A 25,535-nucleotide genomic window follows, 5' to 3' on the forward strand; every position below is an offset into this window, starting at 1 on the left:
ACAGGGACTTTACCACTTTTTAACTAAACCATGATGATATACATTTTGTGCACGTTGTAATCTGACCTTTTAACTGTTACAATATATGAAATAAGCATTCCTAATCCCAAAATTTAAAATGCTCCAAAATCTGAAACTTTGAGTGCTGATTTAAAGTTACAAATGGAAAATTCTACATAAAACTATTTTCATGCACAAAATTAGAATATTATATAAAATCACCATCAAGCTATGTGTGTAAGGTATATATGAAATATAAATGAATTTCATGTTTAGATTTGGGTCCCATTCCCAAGATATGCAGATATTCCAAAATCTGAAAAAATTCAAAATCCAAAATGCTTCTGGTCTCAAGCATTATGGTTTTTTTTTTTTTTAAGGGTCACGTTTATTATCTTATGTAGTAGCTAGACAGAAAAAGGTGTTTAAAAAAAAAAAAGCAGGGACCTCATAGAAATAGAAAGATCAGTCTAGCAGATGAAGGGAAGGAGGGAGGATAAGGGGAGGTACTGGGAATGAAATTAGTCAAATTATGTGCATATACTGTCAACTGAACCCACTACTATGTATAATCATAATGCACCAGTGAAACAAGAGTCCATAAAACCCCAATTGCTATTATCTGATATTCTATGCCAGCTTAATTAAAAATATCTTATATTTGCCAGCTGCCTACTATTTATCTATAAACCATAACTTAACCATTATTAAAGTGATGATTATTGGTCACATCAGTAAATTTTCCCTGTTGTAAGTAATACAATGGCAAATATTCAGAAACATTTTTATACATTTGGTTACTTTTTTGGAGCTAATATCCTATAAATGAAGTTTCTAGGGTCAAAGGGCATGCACATTCCTAAGGAGTATCTGGAAATGTTGAAATTCGAGCATAAAGGTACATTGTAAAATTGTTTAAAAATCCACACAAATAGTAGCAATAGTACTAATAGCTCCCTTTCCTCCCTTTTTAAAAAATCCTCCCAGGCCCAATATGTATTGATTTCTCCTGAGGTAAGTACCTCCTGAAGGACCGAAGAAAGAAAACTGCCAGAAAATGCCCTTTCCCCTTACTTCAACTGATGAAATACAGTGGAGTGCTTCAGATGCCCACTGTCAGTATGTCTTACAGGCAAGTTCAAGGTTTGGGAGCTCTCTGATGGCTGTGAGGTCAAAGGAGAAGGTAAGTGTATGGACTGCACTTCTCTGATGCTTATATCTGTTCTAAGGCCAGGATTTGGTGATCTTCAACAACTTTAGATTTTATTTTTATTTGAAAATTAGCACAAAGGTAGCACTCACATAATCTCATTATGTTTTTGAATGAAAAGTTCCCCTTCTTACTCCTATTTTATCCCCTACGGCAGAGGCTGTTGGTATACTATAGCCCACTGACTGTTCTACAGTAGCCATTAGCTAAAATGGTCATTATGTGTTTAAATAGCTGAAAACTAATATTATGACATGTGAAGTTGATATGAAGTTAAAACCCATGCCCATGCAGTTTCAATGGAACTTAGCCATACTCATTCATCCATGGCTACGCTACAGTGGTGACTTCAGAGACTGATGTCTCACAAAGTCTAAATTATTTATTATCTGGCTTGTCGCAGAAAATTTGCTGACGCTTGTCCTACTGGAAAACCATTGTTCGTATTTTATTTTCTTCCAGACTTGCAGCTCTTAAGTGACTCTAGAGACAGACACATGCAGGGCCACTGTTTCATTTTTATGTACTGTTTGATGTCTTCCCAGAGAAGTACCTGAGCTACCTGCTCCTTTCCTGTTCTTAATAGCTACCTAGTATTTTGTTGTCTGAATTTATCATATTTCAGTTCTCCAGTTCAGATTCTCTGATATTTAGGTCATTTCTTTTTTGGTTTCTTGATTCTTGAATCTGTATTTTCATATAACTGCAAATATTCTTGTAAGCAACAATCACTAAATGAAAGCGTGTATATATTTAAAATTAGTAGATGTAGTAGATTTAAGAGTCTTACCTTAATTTATACCTCTAAACCACTAATTGCATGTATATGATACTGTGTAGAGCTGTGCTAGACTATTAAATATAAGCAAAGTCTCTGGTTTTGAAAAATAACATATACATGAGAAATTGAATAAAATGCAAACTGGTGTAGGATTAAACACTGCAGAGCAGAGTGACCAGGAAGCATTAACTGGGAAGAAGGTCTGGGAGGCCTCAGACTTTAAGGACTTGGCAGGCTCTGAGCCAGGATCCTGCCCCCAAGGAGCATGGTGAAACCGCCCTCCAGTGGCCAGCACTGCAGGCTGGCTCACTTACAGCCATGCCTCTCAGCAAAGGTTCAGGCTGAGCACTACACAAACATGGATTAAGCTTATGGAAAGATTCTTGAAACAATACTTTATCATAAGCTTGGATTTTATTTAAAATTTAATGCATTTCATTAATACCATTAATAATTAGATATTAATTAATCCATGCACTTGATTAACTGGTAGCAACAAACCAGAATGCGGAGGCCTTAACACTTACCAGGTGGTGCTGCCCGCATCTGTATTCTGAAACTTCTCAGGAGGTGCCAGAGCAGAACTCGCGGATGGACCGTGAGCACCAGAGGTGGACAAGAGAACCCGAGGCCCAGTCCCCAGGACCTTATAGTTAGGTAGCAGAATAAAACATGCCTATGAGACGTGGAGGTCAATATGACAACAAAAAGCCAGTTGACCGCAGTGATGCCTATGCTGGCCGGGTCAGGGAAGGCCTGTGGGCCCCAACCTGCACTGGGAAGATGAGCAGATTCTGCCTTGAAGGCAACAGCTAGGGAGGATTTGATTCTATGAAGTGAACTGGCTGGACCAGGAAATGGGAAGGGGACAGACAAGAGCCAATGACAAGCACATGCAGTCAATCAGTAATCCTTAAATAAGGAAGGGAGGAGAAGAAATTACTTTTTAGATGTTTTCCCTTTTAGCTGGGAGAGAGATTTGACATGCGGTAAAGCCTCAATACATCTTAGCCATCAATTCTCCATCCCTTCACTAGTGTTTCAAAACCAATTTGATGAAAAACTCACAGTGCTCTGACCAAAACATCTGTGCCACTGTTTGGTCACCCAAACCTCATTTACTGGCCTTGGTTCAGAATCATTTTGGCAATTTCCACAAATCAAATCTAACCTTTAATAATGAACATTTGTCATCACTGAATGTCTAAGAATCTGCAGCAGGTCTTGCAGGCAATTCTTAAAGGGGGGTTCTAAAATGTTCAAGCAGAGGGGTGACATGTATATCACCAACCAAGGCAGCCCCTACACAAGGCCTTACTACTCCAGAGATGCTATCTACACCGGGCCACAACTACAATTATGGAATAAGCACGCACCTTTCCATTATTCTTCATGTGCAAGAGGGGACTGGGTGAACTTCCTCAGCTGTGGCTCAGAACCTAGAGATTTGAGAAGTGGTTATCTAAATAAAGGGAAACAGCCTTTGCTGTAGAACTGGCCAGTAGCTTATTCATGTTTAGTTTCCAGAGCCAGGTGCCTGAACTTTAGGAGGAGCTTAGCAATGATCTGTCCATATTGTGTCCCTTACAGAACCAGCTTGTCATTGCTGCTGGAAGGAGTTCTCTGGGAGCCAGGCTTGCGGGGGCACTTCATGTCTACAGCCTCAGCTCAGATTAAAGATTTTACTCCATCTTCCTCCTCTGCTCGCTCCTCTCGTGTGTGGAATCATCTCCAGGGTGAGAGCTCTGGTGGACCAGCTGAAGTGGACCAAGGTGGACCCTGATGCCGGGGTCCTGGGAGCAGAGCCGAGCACCAACAGCCAGGCCATCTGGAAACATGGAACAGTAAACCACGTGCCTCCACCAGAAGCGGCGAACCAGGAAGCACTCTAGCCGTGTCCTCAAGCTCACTTCCTTGGCACCTAAGCCTCTCTTCCTAGCTGACTGCCTATGCTCCGACTACCATACAGACTCCTTCCCCTTCCATTTGAACATCTAATGCCTGTAAAGGTTCTCCGTGGTTTTCTCTGAGGACAATCTCTACACAATTCCTCCTAAACAAAACAACCTCCCCACTCCACCCTGCAAACCCTTTTGTTAGTGGACAATTCCAATTAAAACAAATAGCATACAGGAAAAAAAGGAGGAGAAAAAAGTACAGAGACGAGTACAGGTGTGAGGGATAACTCACACTCCCAAATTACTAGTGAGTTGGTCCTTTCCGAGCCCATTACATCCCCTCCTGCATATAGAACACATATAAGACTGCTTGATTTGTTTTCATAGGTGTCTTATTTAGAATGATTGCACATAAGGGGTTACTGAGGATTAATGCATTTTCCATGTTTTCTATAGTGAAAGATCAACATAACAAAGCTTATGTTGTACCCTCAAATGCTTTTGCAGATGGTTGTTCTGACAGGTGACGAGCCATGAATCTGCTAGTGTGAAATCAACGAGGGGCTTTGCTGTGCTAGCCTGCTGTGTTACACCATAGGACTAGAACAGAAAATAAGTCTAGCCTGAGCCAAAGGCTACTGTGAGGGACCGTAAAGAAGGATGTGGCCTGGGCTGCACTTGTCCTTGTGCTGTTCTTAATAGGGTGGATTTTCTCGTGAGCCCGAGCAGGGCACACACAGGGATAGGGTTAGTCACAGGAGTTACTACCTGTAAACAATAACTGTTTTGTGTTAATTGGTAGAGACGTTCTTCTGATAATGGTAAATGAGAAAGCAGGAGAAAATACACGAAAAGAGCCTTTCTCATCTCGGCTTCTCTGGAGAGATGGGAGGAAGAATCCTAATGGGAAGTCAGAAACCAAAGGAACGGCTGTGGTCAAGAGGTGAGCAGAGGGCTGGTGACCACAGGAAAGTGGGGCAAACGGGCATGCACCCAGAGGGCACCTCTGGCCCGCACCTGGAGCCCCTTCAATTTTCTGAGTTGTGCTGGCTGCATGACTTCCTATGGCACAGCAAAAAGCACACAGAAATAACGTTTAGTTTGTTTGGCTAATAATCTGGCAGCTCAACCTCTTTGAATAATTTTTAATTAAAAGTAAGGCGATTTGTAGGGGACTGGAAATTGCTTATTCACTTTGAGCTGAGAGGTCTGAGTGTAGAACAAACTCGGATGACATCTGACACTGCATTCAGGAAAAGTTTTTCTCAATATTAGATCTTTTAAAGATGCATCTTTATATTGGCATTATTATGTAAGTATCGGTGTTTTTGTGCTTCACTAAACGACTGCCTGTGTTTAAACACAGTGACTCTCTACCCGAAAGGATCTATTTTTCTCAGTGTCTGAACACAGCACAGATAGTAAGCACCAGGTGAAGAAGGTTAAAAATCTTTAAAGATGGAAGCACATTTTTCCAGGTTAGAGAACATTTAGCCAATTAACCTCATTGTCAAAAACTATATAAATACCTACTGTTGAAGGTCAACCTGAAGGTCAAATTTGTCAAAAACTTGGCCTTTGGAAAAAAAACTGTCAGTAACGTATCATCCTAAATAGGTAGATTAAATTTTCATCCCACTATTAACTGTAGTTGAATGCATCAACTCTGAAATGCTTGGTAACCAAAATAGAAATACCCTATACAGGTCTCATTCACACAAATCAGCTTAATACAATTATTTTTATTTCACAATATCAGAAGAATTCACATATTTACATTTCCTATCTTCATCTGTAACAACTTTCATCAGTTTCAAGATTGGAACTGTTTTTATGCCTTTGTATCACGGATCCAAGGGTAAAATAATCTGAGGTGAGCTTGGGAGCAAAACTCAAGTCTGAGTCCCTACTCCATGCACTATCCATTAGATCACCTCTGTAGCTACTATTAAAGTGATGAAAGTTGGTTCAAAGTGTGATGTTGGTTTTACTGTGCCAAAGAAAGGAAACCGCATTCCATTCTTGTACTAACTCACCAAATCAGCTTTCTAGCGTGAAACTGTTTAGTGTTATTTCAGTCGCTGCTTATTAAGTATCAAACAAGGCTCAATAGCATCTTGAAAGGCCACAAAGACAGTCTGAGTATCAGACCTTGTGCTGCTTCCCTCCTCACATAACTCAGTGTTTTGTATTTTATCCCTTTTACATGCTCCATTTATTTTAGTTCAAAATGTAAAATCGGTGATCCTCACTCTTTCAGCAGTTTTTATTTTTCATGAGGACTAGTAATGTGAGAAGCATCCTGCAGGTCCCCAAAGCATAGCCATCCGATGTTGAACTCACACCTGATCTAACCACCTTCAAGAATTTTATAAACCTTAGTACTTCCTTTATCAGACTTATGAGGTAATTATATTTCCCCTTTTATTCATGGGACATGACTAATCAAAAAATTGTTTTACCCAAGCTTATAAATTCAGTAATGCTACAAGGAAAAATGGTCCTATGCATGATATTAGTAAAATCACACTTTGTCCTCTGGGATTCCAATGCTTTATATATTGCAGTTAAGGTAAGTTACCTATTTACAGTGATAAGACCAAAACCAAAACAAAAAACCCCACAAAGTTTTGAGGTGTGCCAAAGAAGAGTACCCTGTGAAATCCAACTGTTACCAAAGGGTTTGTAATACCAGAGGTACTGCATGTCACATGCCAACATCCACACCATGAGGGGTCCTCCTGACCCACAGTGAGGTGCCCCATCCCAAGACCAGTCCCGCCTATTTCCTGCCACAGGTTCTTTCTCCAGCTTCCCTCAACCACCCACAGGAGTGGGGGAAATCAATTTTCTTTCAAATCAACTATAGGAATAACATTTTTACTGCCATCACCAAACCACCTGGTAAAGGGCCCCTTAAACTTCCTCACACAGGGCAACACTGGGGTAATCGGGCATCCTCAACATCAGGGTGGGCACGCTGGCACTTTTGTTACACTTGCAGTATAAGAGCTGCTCTGGAGGCACATTTTCACTGTAGCATTCTATCATCCAACTGCAGTGAACCCTCAGAAAACACAAAACAGCAGAGGAGATGTTAAGTAGGACAGCAGCTCTCAGAGTTATATTAGCCATATCTTTTAAAGCCAGACTTCTGACTGTGGAAATTAAAAGTAGCAGAATTCTAACATTTACCTTCCTCTTGTCTTAGGAATCCTATCTGTTAACTTTAGAGGTGCAGGCATATTGATTGGGTAAGCTATATATGTTTTCATTTTGTGGGGAGGTGGTCTAAAGAGTAACAGAATGAAAACACTTCCTTTCAACTTCCAAAAGTTCTGTTTATAAACAAAAAAAAGTTTCAGGGGTTGAAAAAGTGAAATCTTACTTGGAATCCACATAATAGTGATATTAAATTTTTAAAATATGCCTTACACCTATAAAAGGGACAAACACAATATAAGGTTATGCCAATGATCGACTTTAAAGCACAAACGTCCAGAGTTTGTTTTAGGGTTAACATTGTATTAAATTGGCTTTTCAGCCCCCTGAGTCACAAAATTCACAGGTCCATGATCCCTGTACCAAGAACTGCAGCTATGTGATCTCAGTATGGGTTTATCAAGTGCCTAGGCTTCATAGTATGTATAAATTAAATGCACATAACAGTCTATTATCTATAAAAACTATTTGTAGGAAACAGAATTTTGCCCTTTTAGAAAACAAGTACTTCTTTACTGAGAATTCTACATGTGCCTGTCATAGTTTAAATATCAAATTTCTTCAAGTACATGACTATAAAAACAAAGTAATAGTAGTATTAGAAATATAAAAAACATTTAGCATGCACCAGGTTGTTGCTAACGATCTGTCAGGACGGTCCTGTTGGATCCAAGTCCCTCCGGCCTGAGGCTGTGCTTCAGTTCCATCCTTCTATCTGCCAGAAAGGGCTTTTTAGGTAAAGAGGCCATCTAAATAAAGCAGGAAATTTGACTTTAATTCATGTCTTTCTTAAAAGCCTCTAGTAAAATCCTGTAGAAAGGAAGACTGTAAGCCTGTATCAGTATCTAAGGTCCTTATTCCAGTGGTGTCATCTTCAACCCAGATGAAAAACAGGAGGTAACTGTTATAGCTTTTCTTAATGAGAATACTGTCTTTCACATTTTAATTTGGTTATGACAAAACCTTAAGCAAGAATTACATTACTGGGCTGGGGATGTGGCTCAAGCGGTAGTGCGCTCGCCTGGCATGCGTGCGGCCCGGGTTCGATCCTCAGCACCACATACAAAACAAAGATGTTGTGTCCGCCGAAAACTAGAAAATAAATATTTAAAAATTCTCTCTCTCTCTCTCTTTAAAAAAAAAAAAAAAATTACATTACTCTAAATGTATAGTGCTGGTCAGTGTTCTACAAAAAAAGCCACAACATTTCTTTCTTATTGTGCCAGGCACCATACTAAACATCCCCTCATTGAGTCCTCCCAATGACCCTTTGAAGCAGGTAGTATTGACTTAATTGATGGATGGAGACACTGAGAGAGGTCTAAATAAATTAAGTAACTTTGTGGCCTCCCAAAGCCATCAGGCTTAAGGCCAGGTTATGTGACTGCAGAGCCCATGATCATCTCTCTGAAATACTGCTGTGAACCAGACCCTTCATACCATGGGAGGCAAAGGAGCTTCTAGTTGTCGTCCAAGGAATGAGAGCAAACGCCTCCAGATAAGTCCACTTCCCAGAAACATGATTCCTGTAATCAGCCAGAACACTCTGTGGTCCTAAAAGAGAAGGAGCTCATCTCAATCACAGAAGGCTAGGTTCCTTGGCGATAAAACTTCACAATTATTGCCTAGAGTTTAATGGCAGCCTTCTGTTACTCATGCAGCTGTTTCCTGTAGAAAGAAGAAGTACCTGGACACACCAGAGATCAGGAATGGAGACAACGGAGCAAAAGACCATCCAAGAGGACTTATATGTTTTTAAGTCATCTATAAGCAAGCATAGCTGCTTTGTCTCTTCTAGTCTTCATTTGTCCCCCACACAAACCTACACACTGATAATCAGAGGACATTCAACTAGTGTTCAACTGATAGCCACAGCTGCCCAAACTGTGAGCTGGGATGCCATAGCACCCCAGGATATTTTAAGCTTTTAAGGGAAATAAGCAAAAACAAATTGTCAACATAGTAAGTGAAATGTGAGGTCCAGTGACACTATGGAAAAACAGACAGCATGAACCAAAGCAGTTCGGGGACCTCACAGTGCAGCCGACGATGCCTTGTCAGAATTCGCTCTCACAGTGCAACAGTACACTGTCAGGTCACGTATCAAGGTGAGAATTTATTCTCTCACAGGAAAGAACCTCGAAGGCTGAGCCAGTGGTGGGTCACCAACCACAGCTTGGTTAGCTACAAGGATCCAGAGCTTCATGGGAGTCTGTGAAGAAATCTGTCAGTTAGAAGGAACTCATATCCTTCACTGAGCAGAAATCTGCCTTTTAGGATTTAACATGAAGTTAGATGTCAGACACGAGCAATTAGGAAGGTAAGTATTAACTTTTTTTTTTTTTTTTTGTACCAGGGATTAAACTCAGGGGCACTGGACCACTGAGCCCCATTCCTAGCCCTTTTTTGTATTTTATTTAGAGACAGGGTCTTGTGCTTTGCTTTTTGAGGAGGCTGGCTTTGAACTTGCCATCCTCCTACTTCAGCCTCCCGAGCCACTGGGATTATAGGCATGTGCCACTGCACCCAGTGTTAACTGTTTTTTGATGGTGAAAACATTTCCAGTTGTCTAAACTGAGGACTCTATTTTACTAAACAAAGATTCTGTTTAAATGAGATTTAATATATACAGCTTACTATTGTTTTTCACTTCATATTAGTTCTTTAGCCCCTAAACCAAAGGTCTGGAAATGGCAAAATGTGGCAAAAGTGAGAGGTAAGCTAGCCAAACTCAAAACTCCATGTGCTATTACACATACACACAGGATAGTGTGAGACCTCTTGAAGTCAAGAAAAGGGACATGCTTCTGGAACTGGAGATTTTCTGTTTGGGAATGCCCTACATACTGAGGGTATGTGCCTTCACATCCAGTGTCCAACATGCCATCGCTTTACTCTTGTATGCCCTTCAACTCCTGGACTCCTCAGTCTACTTGACTTAGAAATAGCTACAGAACATATGGATGTGCCAGAGGCCACAAAAAGCACTAAGAACAGATGGTGATGTGTCAAAAGTACTCAGAAGCCAGATGAAAGACATGGGTTGAACACCACAATAATAGTAACATAACTGACCAAAATAAGACCCCGTGAATATATATGTTGATATATGTGAAAAGGAGGTGGGTAGGAGAAAAGAGAATCCTCTATCACGCTGTGCCAACTGATAATCCCAAGAATGAGGGAATTTGGTAATCATTACAGTAATATCTGACTCAGGCACAATCAATTTTGGGCCACTTAGTGGATGGCAAGACTCGAGGGTGAGGTCTGCAGATGTGGCTCGGTGGTGGAGCACCTGCCTAGATCGCACGAAGCCTTGGGTAAAAGAGTGTGAAAATCCGAAGAAAACAGGGTTTTTTACACGGTCTCACAGTATTTCCCTATAGGACACAATTTCAAAGACATAAAGGAAAGTTGTCTGCATAAGCAGACATTAAGGGCCCCAAAACTGACTGGTATTTTTCTTGAATGTCAAGGTCATGAGAGAGAAAGAAAAACTTGTAGACTGAAGAAGGAGGAGACATGACGACTCTATGCAGCATGTGACCTAAGGTCTGGTTGGTGGTAAAGAGTGCTAGGGAAGTCAGTGGCAAAGTCCAAACAGGGCCTGGACATCAGAAACCATTCCAGGTCAGCAGGGGAGCACTTGTGTAGTAGGTATGAGGTCATGGGTTGGTTCCCAGTACTGCCACAGAAAAAAAGAAAATAAAGTACATTTCTAGAAATGGATGAAAATGTGACAAAACGCTGACATGGAAAGAACATGGTCCGAGGGTATGTGGGGATTCTTGGACTATTCTTGGAATTTTTCTGTAAGTCTGAAATTATGTCATAAAATTCTCTTCGCAGCAGGGCACAGGAGGCTGAGGCAGGAGGATTGTGAGTTCAGAGTCAGCCTCAGCAAGGCCCTAAGCAACTCAGAGAGACCCTGTCTCAAAAAAACAAAAACAAAAACAAAAAAAAACCCGCTAGAGATGTGGCTCATGGCTAAGTGCCCCTGGTTCAGTCAATCCCTGGCACCCCACAAAAGATAATTTCTCTTAGATTCACTATTGCAAATGTTAATGCTGACTGGATAGGAAGCAAAGACACATCCACGGATTAATAAATACTTTCATTATTCCTCAGGAAACGCAAAGACGGGATTTGTACTTCTGATGAAGTACCTAAGTCTTGTTTACCTGGCTACTTCCCAGGCCCAAGCCACTACCCACCACTCACATCTCATGGGTTGCTCTGTTGCTTTGTCTCTAGGGTTGCATAGGAAGGATTTTTTTTTTTTTTTTTTTTGGTCAGTGGGTGGGGGACAGGAGATAGGGTTTCATTATGTTGCTGGGGTCACCCTCAATCCTGGACTCAAACAATGCTCCTGAGTAGCTGGGATTACAGGTGTGTGTCACCATGTGTGATTTAAAAAGGAGTTAACAAAACCAAAACAAGCCCTTTTCTTTTTAAATAATATTATTCTTTCACTTAATGCTTAACAAATGTATTGTATTTCCTTTTCTGTTTCAAATTTCACCAAAGGGAGCATAAAAATGCACTGTTAGCTATTCCTCAGGAGCTTAAAGGTCTTTTGCAGACTCTGAGCAAGCAACTGCACATCTGAGGAAAGTGACAGAAAGGAAAGAACTGGCTGGGGATGTAACTGGAAGGCAAGGTTGGGGGGCAATCAGTGCAGTGATGCCCAAGTTAACTATGCAAAAAAGGCGGCAGGTATGGAGGCAGCAGGAAAAGCGACACTGAGGAGAGTGGCTACAGATACAGAGGAGCCCACAGGCAAAGCCCCACAGACCAAGGCTCTGGGCGTTTCACTGTGAAGCTAATCAAAAGTGACTACTTTTATGCAGAAGAGTGACATAATCAGGTTATCTTTTAAAAAAACCACTTTTTGAAAACACAGGTGGTCCACATGAGATGATGTGGACTGGATTAGGGTGACAGCAGACCCTTAGGCTAATTAGGACACAGACTCAAACACCAGTATACGCCAACTGCACGTTCAGATCACTGCTAGACATCTACACAACGTTCTCTGAAACACAAAGCTGTTGTGACGTGAGCAGCTTTGGGAGTTCTGTGCTCTGTTAACAAGGAAAGCCAAATCTTTGGGCTGGAACCTTAATTCTGTTATTTTCTAGTTCAGTATCCTTGGGAAAATTACTTAAGATTTTCTGAGCATGTTTCCTCATCTACAAAAGAGGAATAATAAATCTATTTTCACAGAGTTGTGATGATTGAGCCAAATAAGCAGACTTCCAGGTACATTACCAGACATGTATGAATGAAAAACAAACTCCTTAACACAGCCTCATGGTATCATACCACTAGCCAATCTTCTCCATATGAAGTTAGGTGTTTTGGGAAACAAAGTGTAAAACAGACTATATTTACACTTATGCAGTAATAGAATTCAGATAGTATTGTTAGATCCTAAGTGAGTTTATATTTATTTTACTATGGGAGTATACAAGTTAGACTTAAAACTAAAAACTCATCTTCAAAACAGTAAAAATAATCCCTAAAATATTGAAACTTTATCTTCTTACCTCCTCAAGGGAAGATTCCAGATTCATTCCAAAAGCAACTCCCATTAGTCCAAAGAGTGAGACAGAGAAGGTTCCCATGGTCAACTGCAGGTTCAACCTCATCATCACATTGCGGTGGCTGGAGGGGAGGACACCAACCAGAAGGGCTCACCAACTAGGTAGCAGATTCACTACATAGTCTAACAAAGACTCCACGTATTAAATCTGTACCGCTAAACAAAGCAAACACCCCTACTTCTGTGCAGTAGTTATAGATGATTGGTATAATTCCTTCCAAAATTACATTTCCTTAAAATCTTTATTACTTTATAAAAATTTTACAAATACTTGTTTCATATAATGTTTTCTTACCTGTCCAGATTGATGAAAATAATACTCTGTGAGTCATCAATCAGTACTCTCAGTTCCCGAGCTGCATTGGAAAGATCTTCAGCTAATCGGTGGTAGTTTTCCAAGAGCAATTCCATCTCTTCTGCATGGTCAATCCCGGTACTGCTCTTCTCACTTGAATTTAAAAAGTTAACATAATTAACATGCCCTCAATGTGCATCACACATTTAGTACCCAAAAGTTTCTGAATTAGTATATGATATTTGGCCACCAGAGAAACAACTAGCTTTGTCTATGACTCTGGCCTCAACTGATCTTAAAACACTATACAAATAACTTGAGGGCAAAGATTCCAATATTATATAGACTAGTTAACTTCACAATATTCCATGACCCCCATCCAACAGACTCCTTCAAGTATGTGAAATCAGAGGAAAATTCAAATGTAAAATGATGATGAATTAGTGCATATCTAAAACCACCATCAGGTAAAACCAAAATTAAAAATGAACATAAACATCATTTTCTTTCCAAGGTGAACATGTCATTTTCATATCTGAAGAAATGTTTCTGAATGCTACTAATACATCATTATTTTCCTTTATATATATAACCTCCACTAAGAAAATTTAAATAATATATTTAAATTTTTAAGCATTTTAGAGATGAATAAACCAGAGCAAGGCAAGAAAGAGTGTGTTCAAGTTCCTGCTACTATGTCTAAAGGTTATCTACAAACACCATACAGCTCTTAGTATCTCGTTAGAATGTAAACAGCTAATTTCTCAACATGCTTAACAAAATCTGTACAAATCATGGAAACTACATATATTATAAAGATGTCTGTATTCATTTCTGATACTATCTACAAAGAACAAACTATTTGGGGTATTTAAAAAAAATATTCAACTTTCAGTAGATGCATGTGCCAACTTCCATCTCTTGAAGATGAAGGTAACTATGTGTTTAGATTCACCTTGGCTCAGCAATGTTAGGGCACAGTACTGCACAGGTAAAAAGTGAATCAACTCAGGATGAAAAATGGCTATATTCTGGTGCTGGGGCTATAGCTCAGTGGCAGAGCGCTTGCCTAGCCATGTGCGAGGCACTGGGTTTTATATCACTGCATAAAAATAAATAAATACATAAATAAATAAATGCATGCTGTCCATCTATAACTACAAAAAAAGGGGTGGGGCTGTATTCTCTACTTTATGAGCCCTAGAAGACAGAGGTTCACCCTGCAGAATAAATAACTAAACAGGACCATACTCACAAGACCTGTGGGTCACTCCACTTCGTCAGACAGAGCTCTTCTAGCAGCTCCTCGTCATCCAAGATCTCCAAAACTGACTCCTTGAAAATCTTGATATCTGTTTCTAACTCTGACAGACTGTAGGAACAGTTACACAGAAACAATCAAAAGCATTAACTTGAAGCCTTCCGCTGAAAGAATGGTACCTTCTTGGGGCATATTATCAAGTTCGTCTACCTATCACTCATAAATAGCAACTTGTTAAAAAAATACAATAATTATTATGTAAGAATTTATTATTATGCCTGCAACTTGGCGAGACACTGTCTCAAAAATTAAAAAGGGCCAGGCGCAGAGATGCACATCTGTAATCCCAGCGGCTTAGGAGGTTGACACAGGAAGATCCCGAGTTCAAAGCCAGACTCAGCAAAAAGCGAGACGCTAAACAACTTAGTGAGACTCTGTGCCTGAATAAAATACAAAATAGGGCTGAGGATGTGGCTCAGTGTCCGAGTGCTCCTTAGTTCAATCCCTGGTAATCTCCCCCCCCACACAAAGGGGGTTGAGGGTGTAGCTCAGTGGTAGAACACCCACCCAGTGGGTTTAATCCCTGGGTTCAATCCTCACTATCACAAACAAGATTTCTGGTTTTGGAATTTATTATTATTATTTTGGATACAATACCTTTATTTTATTTGTTTAAAAGACCACTTACTCTTTGTGTACGTGTGTTGCTGGGGATGGAACCCAGGGACATGCCTGCTGGACAAGCATACCCTCAGCTCCAGATTATTTACTCTTAACTGATAAAAACACCTCAACATTTTTGAACAAAAACTCCTAATGAATGAGAAATTTTAACAATTTCTTTTGTCATCATCTTTTTTTTTTTTTTTTTTTTTTTAAGTGCTAGGGATTACACTAAGACCTTGATTATCCAAGGAATTTTCTACCATTGAGCCACATCCCTAGGCCTTAACTATTAATTCTTTTGAAGGAGTTTAGGGAGTACAAATCTGAGCGCTTGTTTATTCAATCTGTGATACAAATTAAAATACTGCTGTTAAATTCTAGAATGCATTACAAATTTTTTAATAAAGAACACGAACCATGGAGGGAGAGAGAACTGGATCTGAATTCAGATCTGTCATTTACTAATTATGTAAGTTTACATGAATTACTTAAACTGCAATGCTCTCATCTTCAAGGTGAGGACAACATCAGCTACTGATTGGGGTGCCAGTAGGATGAGACAAGATTACAGACAAGCCTTATAGAGTGTTTCAAGCAAAATACCTTTTCCATAAACATTAAAGCTCAACTTTCCAGCTGTGCTACCCTGTTTTAGAAAAAAGTTGTGAAAACATATGATTTTAATAATAACCAAACACAAATATAGCAATGAAGATAATATGATTAAATCATAAAGTAAAAGAATCATTATCAAGACTACTTGGTATTTTTAAAACAAGAATTATGCCAGGCATAGTGGGGCACGCCTGTAATCCCAGCAGCTCGGGAGGCTGAGGCAGAAAGATTGAGAGTTTAAAACCAGACTCAGCAACTTAGAGAGACTCTGTCTCAAAAATTAAAAAAAAAAAAAAAATGCTGGGGATGTGGCTCAGTGGTTAAGTGCCTCTAGGTTCAATCCCTGGCACCAAAATAAATAAATAAATTAAAAAAAAAAAACACATTGATTCTGCATGTAAGTTTATGCTGACAATTCACTGCTACAACTTCTGAGAGAAGTTGAAGACATTCATCACTAGCTCCCAACTTGATAAACCACCAGACTTACCTTTTGCCATTCTGCAGTAAGATATGCAGTTTGCTTCTGTCTACAGAAGAATGTCTGGGGTCCACTAAAGCTTCCAATGTTTCAAGGATCAGTGGCTGCAAAACGCTAAGCTTCCCCTGAAGGGTGTTGATCTAGATAACAACATGACCTTTCATAAGAATTAAAACAACCTTTTTAGAATACTTAGGGTCAGTGAATCCTCTGATTAAATACAGAAACTTGTAATATCTAGAAATGCTGATAATGCTTCAGAACATGGCCAATGCTGGAATGCCTATTACAGACAACTAAAAAATGATCTCCTGGGTTAAAAGAATTATGCATGATGTCATCATCAGGCTCAAATTTGGTTGACAGGGAATTAACTCAGAGAATCCCGTACAGACAATTATGAGAGGACTGAGGTATTGATTAAAAGGAAACTGGCCATTTCAAGGTGAAAATGCAAAATTTACAGTTGATAAATAATACCTATATTCTTTGTAAATGGAATACAGCTCAAAATTCTGATGAAAAATATTCTCTTGAGAACCATAACTTATCTTGGACTTTAAAAAACATAATAAATAAATAATAAATCAGTGAAAAGTCAAAAGTATACTTTTCTTATTCAGGGTAACACCAGCATATTTTATAGTCAGCAGGAATGCACTGATCAAGCTATACTAGTTAAACAACTGAAATATTTCTAAACCAGTTGGCAAACAGAACAATACTAACCAATTTAAGTGACAAAATTAACAATATAAATTCTAATATACACTGTTTATGCCAGAGGCACAATTAATTCAAGGCTGAACTCTTCTGATCTCTCAGTCAGAAAGTGGAGTCCATCCAGGGTGCCTGCTGCAGAGCCTTGGTTATTCTGTGTATGGAAGAGCTACTTCCAGTTTCAGAAGACTGTGGGTGGGAAGGAGGCTCCAGACAGCCAGATTTAGGCAGATCTAATGTTTTAATATCCACAGACATACCAAATCCTCTGCCCAGCAAAGTCTGGGAAGCTGCCCAGGGTCACAGTCCAGGTGTCTGTGAGGCTTATCTGGTCCTGGTATATAACTGTCCTTCGGGAGGGTTTGGGTAACTTTCCTTTATTTGAAAACTTATTCCTTGTGGGGGATGGCCGGCCTTGCTTATTGTGTAGTGTTCTTTCAGAAGGAAACCCTCCTGGCACCCCATGTAATGGCAGGAAGAATATATATCCCAGCGGACACCGTGAGCACCCTAATCTCCCCATGGCGGCTGCCTATGTAGCCTATCAATGGCCACTGTTTGTTCCTACTTCTGTTGCCTCTTTTTAACCCCAGCAGGGAATGCAGTAATCTATTCCCTCAGCAGAGCAAAGCAGAAGAGAAGGGTACAGGTGGAGGCCAGGAAAACAGTGAACCACTCTTGTTCAGAGCCTGCCAGGTTCAGTCCCAGTGCTATCAGGGAAGAGGGTTTGTGAGGAGTGGAATATTGCTCCTCAGGGCCTGCCAGGATCCCCAGACACACTGTGACCATCAGTTTAATGAGGGATCATTAGAATAATTTTGGGTGGGTCCTCTGGCAATCTAGGTCTCAAACAGAGGCATCATGTAGCTCCTTTAAGGACTGTACAAATAAATGAAAGAATGATCTAATGAATGATGTAATAGTCATTATGTTTAAACACTTTTATAATATATAGTTTAATCCAGAGAAAAAATGGAATACATTTAAAATCTGACATCTTAATTTTTCGGCCCACAATAGGGTTATGTCCTATATCTAGAGTCCTAAAGCTTCAATACTTTCTCCACTCAGGACCCTTAGAAATGCTGGTGGTCTAGGAGGAGGATGTAGTTAGCAAAGTGCCACCGAAACAACACCAATCTGCCTCTTCATCCAGCACGTGACACCCAAACTCAAGAGCTTAATATAACAGGCTTACCCAATATTGCAGGAGTGCTTCTATGGCTCTGAACTCAAAAGGTAAAGGGTATGTGACAAGTTGACCTTCTCCAGCCAGCTGTGATGGGAGTTCCCGGAACAGCCATTGCTCCAAGTTTAAATTACGATAATCTAATATCAGAAGGCACTCTGGAGTTATCACAGCTTTTAAATACTGTTGAAAAGAAAACCAGGGAATATATGTATATATACACACACACACACATATATATATACACATTCATATACATGCAAAAAATGCATGAAAGTGTCAACATTTTAATAATTTTGGATTAAAACTAAACCAAATCAGTGTTCATTTGGCTTGTTAAAGAAAAAAAAAATCAAGGCATATTTTTAATAGGCAGGAAACCTAAATATACATGGAAGTCTTGATGCCTCTCATCAATAGAGCTGGAATTACTCAAATTATATATTTACTAAGACTTCCAGGACAATCATGAGGAAAACAGGGAATAAAAGGAAAGGTTTTCTTAAAAGTCAGGAATTGAGTAGATTTTTAGAAAACACCTAGTTTCATCATAAGTAGTTTGGCTCAAGTAGAAAAGTTTTCTTTTAAAAACAGCATATTAAGTGAATTTGAAATTACAAAGATAAAACACAGCCTTTCTGTCTCGATTTAGAATAGTATGAAGTTAGACATTTTTTCTAAAGAGAGGCTGGCATCTTTTATGTAAAGAGCAGAGGCAGCTGTGACACCTATATTATTAACATAGAAATTATGGATTTTTTAACCTTTTTCTCATCATTTTATTATAACAATTTTTGTACAAGAAGTTGAAAGGCAACAACATATATCTACCATTTACATTATACAATTAACATTCTGCTAAATTTGCTTTATCACATACCTGTCTATCTCTCCATCCATCAAAGACATACTGTTTTGAAGGATGCTAGCTACTGATACCAAGAATGAAGAATGTTTTCTGGAGAAAAATCACTTGGGAGAAGACTGTTTCCACTGTTGTTATTTTGATTAATTCTAGACAAATGGACAAAAATCTGCCATCAAAAACATTTTGCAGAAAGCAAGCCCATGCCCACTGTAGGGCCAATAACATAGAAACCTGTTGTCTCCTCCTCTCTTTCAGAACTCTCATCTTGCACCCACCAAAATAACTGATAATGGTGTTAATGCTGCATTACTAAGAAAAGTCAATGTATTTGGTGTGATCTAAGTAGACAAGGAAAGATACAATCAATGTATTTTAAAAAGCTTTCAATAAAAATTTAAATTATGGGATCAAAATTTAACATATATAGGGGCTGGGATTGTGGCTCAGCGGTGGAGTGCTTGCCTTGCACGGGTGGGACCTGGGTTCGATCCTCAGCACCACATAAAAATAAAGGCATTGTGTTGTATCCATCTACACCTAAAAAATAAATATTAAAAAAAATTTAACATATTTCTGGGCTATCTGGAAAAGTAGAATATGTTCTTCGTAGCTAAGAATATACTATCATTACACATAACAGGATAGAAGTGAAAAAATACATTATAAATCAAGGTTCTTTTTCTTAAAATTTTAGAAAGTAGGGATGGGGACATAGCTCAGTGGTAGAATGCTTGCCTAGCACGTCTGAGGCACTGGGTGTGATTCTTAGTACCACATAAAAATAATAAAATAAGGTATATATATGTGTGCGTGTGTGTGTGTGTGTGTGTATATATGTATATATGTATGTATATATATATATGTTTGTGTGTATAAAGAATATCCAGAATATATATACACACACACACACACACACACACACACACACACACACACAAAGTAGAGACTAAATTTGAACAAGAATAAGAATCAGAATTTTTCCAACATAGAACAGTGTTATGCCTGTTGTGCATATGAATTAATCTATGCAAAATGAATGCTTCTTTTAATGTATTAAATTTTAAAACAGCCTATATTCCACATAGATATTTTAATTCTAGGAGGACTTTAACCTAGATATTAACCGAGATGGCTCGGCATAACTTAATAAGACTGCGGAGAATGGTAATGAGAGGAAATCCTTTACCTCCATTCTCATGATGATCCTATTGTTTCTGGTTGTGATGCTCATCACATGCTGAAATCTCAAATCTCTGGCTTGAAGACCTAACTCTTGGTATAATTCAGTTTTCTTCCTTTCTATAAAAGTGAACAGTGGGTTAAACTAACAAATTGAAGAGTTTAGATGTCATGTCAAGGCCCCTCCCTCATCCTCAGCACCATTAGGACAACTCTCCACTTCAACCAGAAACAACAGCTAAAACAAAGTCTTTGTAATAACCATTTTTAACCTCAAAAATATACCAGCCCTACCCTGACACATCCTGGCAGATGGCACCACTGGTAGAGGAAAGTTAAAGGAGCCAAGAAGCTTCACACATGTAACCAAGAGTGATCTCTGAGGAATCTCAGCTGAGTAGATAGGAACAAGGGCAGTTTTGACCAACTTGGTCCTAAACACCTGGCAGCCTGAGCATAGTCCTACATGGATATTTAAAAGGAAAAACAATGTTTGTTTGCTTGCTTTTTAATGTAATTTATGATGTACTCTTATGTCAGCTCTACCAAAGGTAAGTAAAGCTAAGTAAAGCTGGAGGCGATAGAAGAAGGATTCTTGTGTGGGAGTGCTTTATAATAATGATCACAAAGGACTGTTAAGTCACAAGCTTGTCCTGAGTTAATTTGAGTCTGATCTCATAAACCTACACATCTTCCTATCCTTCTCATTGATGAACTTGATCTGTTTTCCACTGATATGACTGATATGACTGAGTTACTATCTTCATGGTTTTCAGAGACTGGCTGAAATACTAATTGCTTTTGTGTTAATTGTTCACAAAAAAGTAATGCATTGCTGTTTTGTTTACTGTTGTCTTAGCATGATCCCTGCCCTACGTGGGCCTTGTCTAGTCATCTGCCATATGCCACTGTGGACCTATGAACTGCCCTGTTGCTGAACACCCTAACTGTCCACTCTCCACCTGACAGAGAACAAGAATTTTGGATTACTTCCCCTAACTTCACCCTCGTAGGAATGAAGGAATCCAGACTTTGGGGATGGGACCAGAAGATCTAAGAAATGACTATCTCCCAAATGAACACCAGATTCTCATTCACTGATTTAAAAAGTGATTTAGAAGAAAATACTCACCAAAGGAAGTTACATTTCCCTTTTGGTCAAATTTTGTCTGTAGATCATAAAAAACAACATGTTATTTTTTCTCAAATTAGAATACTATTGAGGGCATTAATATCTCCAAAATATTTAAAAAGTTATAAACCATAACTGATTTTCTCTGCACTAAATACAGTAATAAGAGTTAAAAGAACGTCACCCTCTTACTTTGCTGGGACAAACTTGACCTTGGATTGACTCTCTTGGGTCCTCTAGAAATCTGATAAAGAAGCATCAGCTGTGTCACTGGAACAGTGACCACCAACTTTGGCCACCAACTGCAGAGACACTGCACTGGGAAAACTAGAAATGTACTCTAGGTGGAGGCCAGAGCTCTGTCCCTGCCTGAGAGTGGTGGCTCTTGTGCCTGGTTATGTTCCCTCTGAGAGGGTTACAAGAAATATTAGCACTGAGGGGCAAGCAGATTCCAGGGTGTATCTTACACCCTCCTTTGAAAATTTCATTTCTTACATCCCAACTGTCAACTAGCAGGCAGGAAGAGTCTCCAGATGGCTATGAGGACTTTTGAGGAAAGACTACTTGATGTTTCCCTACTTTTTTCTCCCACTTTCTTCTTTTTTGTGTTTGGTGGTATTGGGAATTAAATCCAAGGCCTTGAGCAAGCCAGGCAAGTGTCATACTGCTGAACTATATTCCTAGCCCCTTTTTAAATTGTATTTTGCGACAGGGTCTCATTAAGTGGCTCAGGCCGGCCTCAAACTCCTGAATAGACGGGGTCACACGTGTGCACCACCTTGCCCAGACTTATGTATCTTTGTTCATCATTTTTTCTTTTTTGTACCAGTGATTGAACCCAGGGGTACTTAACCACTGAGCCACATTCCTAGCCCCTTTTTAATATTTTATTTAAAGACAGAGTCTCACTGAATTGCTAAAGGCCTCGCTGAATTACTGAGGCTGGCTTTAAATTTGCCATCCTCCTGCCTTAGCCTTCTGAGCTGCTGGGATTACAGGCGTGTACCATGGTATCTGGCTATTTCTTGTCTTTTATCCTTTTCATTAGCTTGGTACCAAGTGTGGCCTGTCTCATGAATCTAAATGTATACTTGAGGTTCAGAAGTTTCTCTGATAGGCACTGTGGAATCAATAAAGATGTACAGAAAAGGCCTCTTCAGATAATTTGAAAAAAACACGATGCAAAAAATTCATTCATTTCCTGTAAAGTAGAGGAATATTCTTCTGTAATGCTTATCAATAGTTAAGTTTGAAATTGTCAAATTATACTTAACTAATTTGTGTGCTGGGCTCTACTGTTTACTATGAAAGACACACTGAGAAAAATATACTCTAAATTATTGTAGTAGGTACAACACAGATCTTGGGTTACTGCTTTGGAAACATATGCATACTCTTAGGAAGAAAATAATAAAAATCCATAGTATAAATTTTAGCTTGCTTCTCATGAGCAAAGGTCAATACGAATACATTAGTAGCCTAAACATCAACAGTAAAGGTAAGTTTTTATCAAAGGCAGCTTTATATTTGTATAATATAGACTAGTTTTCCTCCTTAGCTTTACTTGATAAACACATGTATCCAATGCAGAAAACTATGTAAAGTAAAACTTACAAATACTTAAATCACATAATATAACAACTTTGAGAGAAAACCATGCTCATATTTTTACTGGAAGTTTTTCCAGTCTTTTCCCTACAAAACACATTCATATTACACATACTTTTTGGCACTCTCCTTCTTTTAATACTAAATATTTTTGTATGTCAATATTTATGTATTAGTCTTCCTTTAATGGGATACTTTTCTTAAAAAGAGCATACAACTGAGTTTTTAAATATCTGATTTCTAAACCTATCATTTCAAACAGAATCAGCTGAATTTATTATGTGTTCCTGGTAGACAATTATTTCACCTGCAAGGAATTGTATTTTAGTACATAACATGTGATTTTATATTTTTGTTTAACTAAACTGGATAACTTTTCCACAATGCTGAATAAAAGTAATAGCTTTTATAGGTAATTCTGGGAGTTATCTTAAAGTTTTGATGTTAATAAGCCAAAATAATCATAAGAGCTAAAAATTTTGGATGCTTTTATATGAGGCTCCCTTTTAAGGGTTTTCACATACAAGTCACTTTAATTCTCACAAAAATTCTATACAGTTTATTCCTACTTTACCTGATGTGAAAAGTAAGGTACACAGATGTTATCATAGCTTGATCAAGTCTATTTAGTTAACAAAGGTAGAGCTAAGGTTTGAATTTAGGAACTCTGGTTCAGATCAAGCATTTTTAAGATCAGACTTCTGGAAAAAATTAAAAGTCAACAAAAAATTTTGCAAAAATATAACCAACTCCTACATAGATTTCACTTGGGTTATCTTTTAACATTTTCTTAAGGGCCAAAAAAGACACAAAGGTGAGATCTGCATTAGTTATCCATCCTCCCTTCTCTGAACCATTTCAGAGAGGGTCGTAGAGACATGATGTTAGGAATGCATGCACTCTCTAAGTACTGTAATACCTTCAAGGTGCTTCTGCAGAGCAGGGGCTCAGGTACCTCTGTAGCCAACAGCTTTCAAGGGGTTCTAAACAGACTCCTGGGAAACTGTTCACAGGAAAGCTTTGAAGGTGATTTGAATGATCTGTTCTAGATAAAGGAGCTCCACAGCCATTAGCAAAATTTCAAGAGCTGCTAAGCAAATCCACCAGGTACTCAGGTTACTACTGGCTAAGCACCACACACAGACGACAGGAATTACAACATTCACTACAAAACAACAACAAAATTAAAATCAAAGTCATCAGTCCAACCCTGCAAACTTGATTTAAGTTTTCAGATGTTCTATATACTTACCACAGTAAACACCTGGGCTACACTGGCTAAAGTGGCTTGAGAAGCGTCAGTAGTTGTAAACCGGAGCACTTCACCTGAAGAAGGAATGAGAGAAACCCCTGGGATCAGAGAAACCCCTTTTCCTATAAAACACGATTGGTTTTCACACAGTGTGTGCAGAAGTCCACACCGCTATATTATTTTTTGAACCTTTTTTCCTACAAGAAAAAGAAATACTCCTCTTTGTAAATTTTAATATTTGTGAGTAATCACGTGAGGTTCGGCCGGCCATGATTTTTAAAAGTAATGGCTTAAGCACAGCATTACCCTGAATACTCTGTACATTTTAGAGTCGTGTGGACAGAGGCCCAACACCGCCTCTGATAAGGACAGAAACGTCTGGGTTGGACCGGCCGGGCCCTCGGCGCGCGCAGGCAGCAGCGGCGGGGCCAGCACGGAGCCTTGGGACCCGGGGCCAGCACCTGGCCGGCGGGGCCAGCACGGAGCCTTGGGACGCGGGGCCAGCACCTGGCCGGCGGGGCCAGCACGGAGCCTTGGGACCCGGGGCCAGCACCTGGCCGGCGGGGCCAGCACGGAGCCTTGGGACCCGGGGCCAGCACCTGGCCGGCGGGGTCAGCACGGAGCCTTGGGACGCGGGGCCAGCACCTGGCCGGCGGGGCCAGCACGGAGCCTTGGGACGCGGGGCCAGCACCTGGCCGGCGGGGCCAGCACGGAGCCTTGGGACCCGGGGCCAGCACCTGGCCGGCGGGGTCAGCACGGAGCCTTGGGACCCGGGGCCAGCACCTGGCCGGCGGGGCCAGCACGGAGCCTTGGGACCCGGGGCCAGCACCTGGCCGGCGGGGCTCGCACAGCAGCGCGGGACCCAGAGACCGGGACGGTACCTGGGCGGCGGGGCCAGCACAGCGTCTGGACCCGGCTCCGTCCAAGCAGGGGCGGCGCCGCACCGCCGCAGGAGGCCGCGGCAGGCAGGCCCCAGGCCAGGGCTCGCGGGGCGCGCCGGGGCAGGAGCCGGCGCAGGCTCCTCAGGCATTCCATGGCGCTGGGGCACGGAGGAGGCAGCAGCCGGACCCCAAGCCCTCATGCCGGACGCAGGTTGCTCCGCCGGCACTGCGCGACCTCCGTCGCCCGTCACGACCGCTGCGCACTGGGCATGCGCGGGGGTGTCACTGGGCATGTGCGGGGATGTCAGTGGGCACGCGCAAGGAGCTGCGCATGCTTAGAAGAGGCCTAGGGGGCGCGCCTCCCGCGTCTGGTGGCTGATGGGAGTTCGTCTTCTGCCGCTGGGCTTGTGAGGTGAGAGGTTTAGCCGGCCGGCCTCGGGGGCGATAGAGACCCATTTATCTTTGCAAATCTGTGCAAATCCACTGTGTCGCCTAGGTTCTTCGGCTTTTGGAATGATCAGACAGTTTTAAAGGATCGATTATTCCTGTTAACTAGTAATTATTAAATAAGAAAAAAAATAACAAAATGTGGCTCATGCTTTGCAGTTTCTGGAGCATTTCCATTCATATAATGAAACCTGCAATTCGGAAGCCCACTTAATTTACATT

At 40.3% G+C, this 25,535-nt stretch overlaps 2 protein-coding genes across 7 annotated transcripts in view; one reads left to right on the plus strand and one right to left on the minus strand.

The window, feature by feature from the left end:
• GPLD1 (glycosylphosphatidylinositol specific phospholipase D1) overlaps positions 1-3,717 on the plus strand; it is a 46,007-nt gene extending 42,290 nt beyond the window's left edge. For all 3 annotated transcript variants that reach the window (XM_081296040.1, XM_081296039.1, XM_081296041.1), the window contains 3 exons: positions 988-1,014; positions 1,133-1,183; positions 3,582-3,717. In XM_081296040.1, the coding sequence (XP_081152166.1) occupies positions 988-1,014; positions 1,133-1,183; positions 3,582-3,668 (165 nt within the window). In that variant the 3' untranslated portion in view covers positions 3,669-3,717. The remainder of the gene's footprint in view (positions 1-987; positions 1,015-1,132; positions 1,184-3,581) is intronic.
• Positions 358-25,141, minus strand: MRS2 (magnesium transporter MRS2). Of its 4 annotated transcripts, none has more exons than XR_014022248.1 (12): positions 24,867-25,141; positions 23,986-24,059; positions 21,126-21,162; positions 20,001-20,113; positions 17,956-18,129; positions 16,047-16,177; positions 14,270-14,386; positions 13,015-13,167; positions 12,664-12,781; positions 8,552-8,665; positions 1,075-2,637; positions 358-870 (listed from the first exon to the last, which is right to left on the minus strand). XR_014022248.1 is itself a non-coding variant. In XM_081296044.1 (12 exons), exons 1-11 carry the CDS (start codon positions 25,018-25,020, stop codon positions 3,413-3,415), a joined length of 1,203 nt encoding a protein of 400 aa, XP_081152170.1. In that variant the 5' UTR covers positions 25,021-25,140; the 3' UTR covers positions 358-2,637; positions 3,368-3,412. The 4 variants fall into 4 exon arrangements, 3 of the variants coding, with proteins under 3 accessions (XP_081152170.1, XP_081152168.1, XP_081152169.1); XM_081296044.1 differs by adding an exon at positions 3,368-3,430 and having other exon boundaries at positions 358-2,637; positions 24,867-25,140; XM_081296042.1 differs by having other exon boundaries at positions 358-2,637.
• Between the last annotated feature and the right edge of the window lie 394 nt (positions 25,142-25,535).

Source organism: Spermophilus citellus, assembly GCF_964194105.1.
Source record: "Spermophilus citellus genome assembly, chromosome: 5".
NCBI lineage: Eukaryota > Metazoa > Chordata > Mammalia > Rodentia > Sciuridae > Spermophilus > Spermophilus citellus.

What these genes read in the sequence shown, in the direction of transcription:
- MRS2 (XM_081296042.1), bottom strand. Translation starts at nt 25,020, where the DNA reads ATGGAATGCCTGAGGAGCCTGCGCCGGCTCCTGCCCCGGCGCGCCCCG. An exon ending in GGGAAATGTAACTTCCTTTG is followed by an intron (nt 20,114 to 21,125) that starts GTGAGTATTTTC and finishes TCACTTTTATAG; the next exon opens with AAAGGAAGAAAACTGAATTA. An exon ending in GGATCATCATGAGAATGGAG is followed by an intron (nt 18,130 to 20,000) that starts GTAAAGGATTTC and finishes TCTTTTCAACAG; the next exon opens with TATTTAAAAGCTGTGATAAC.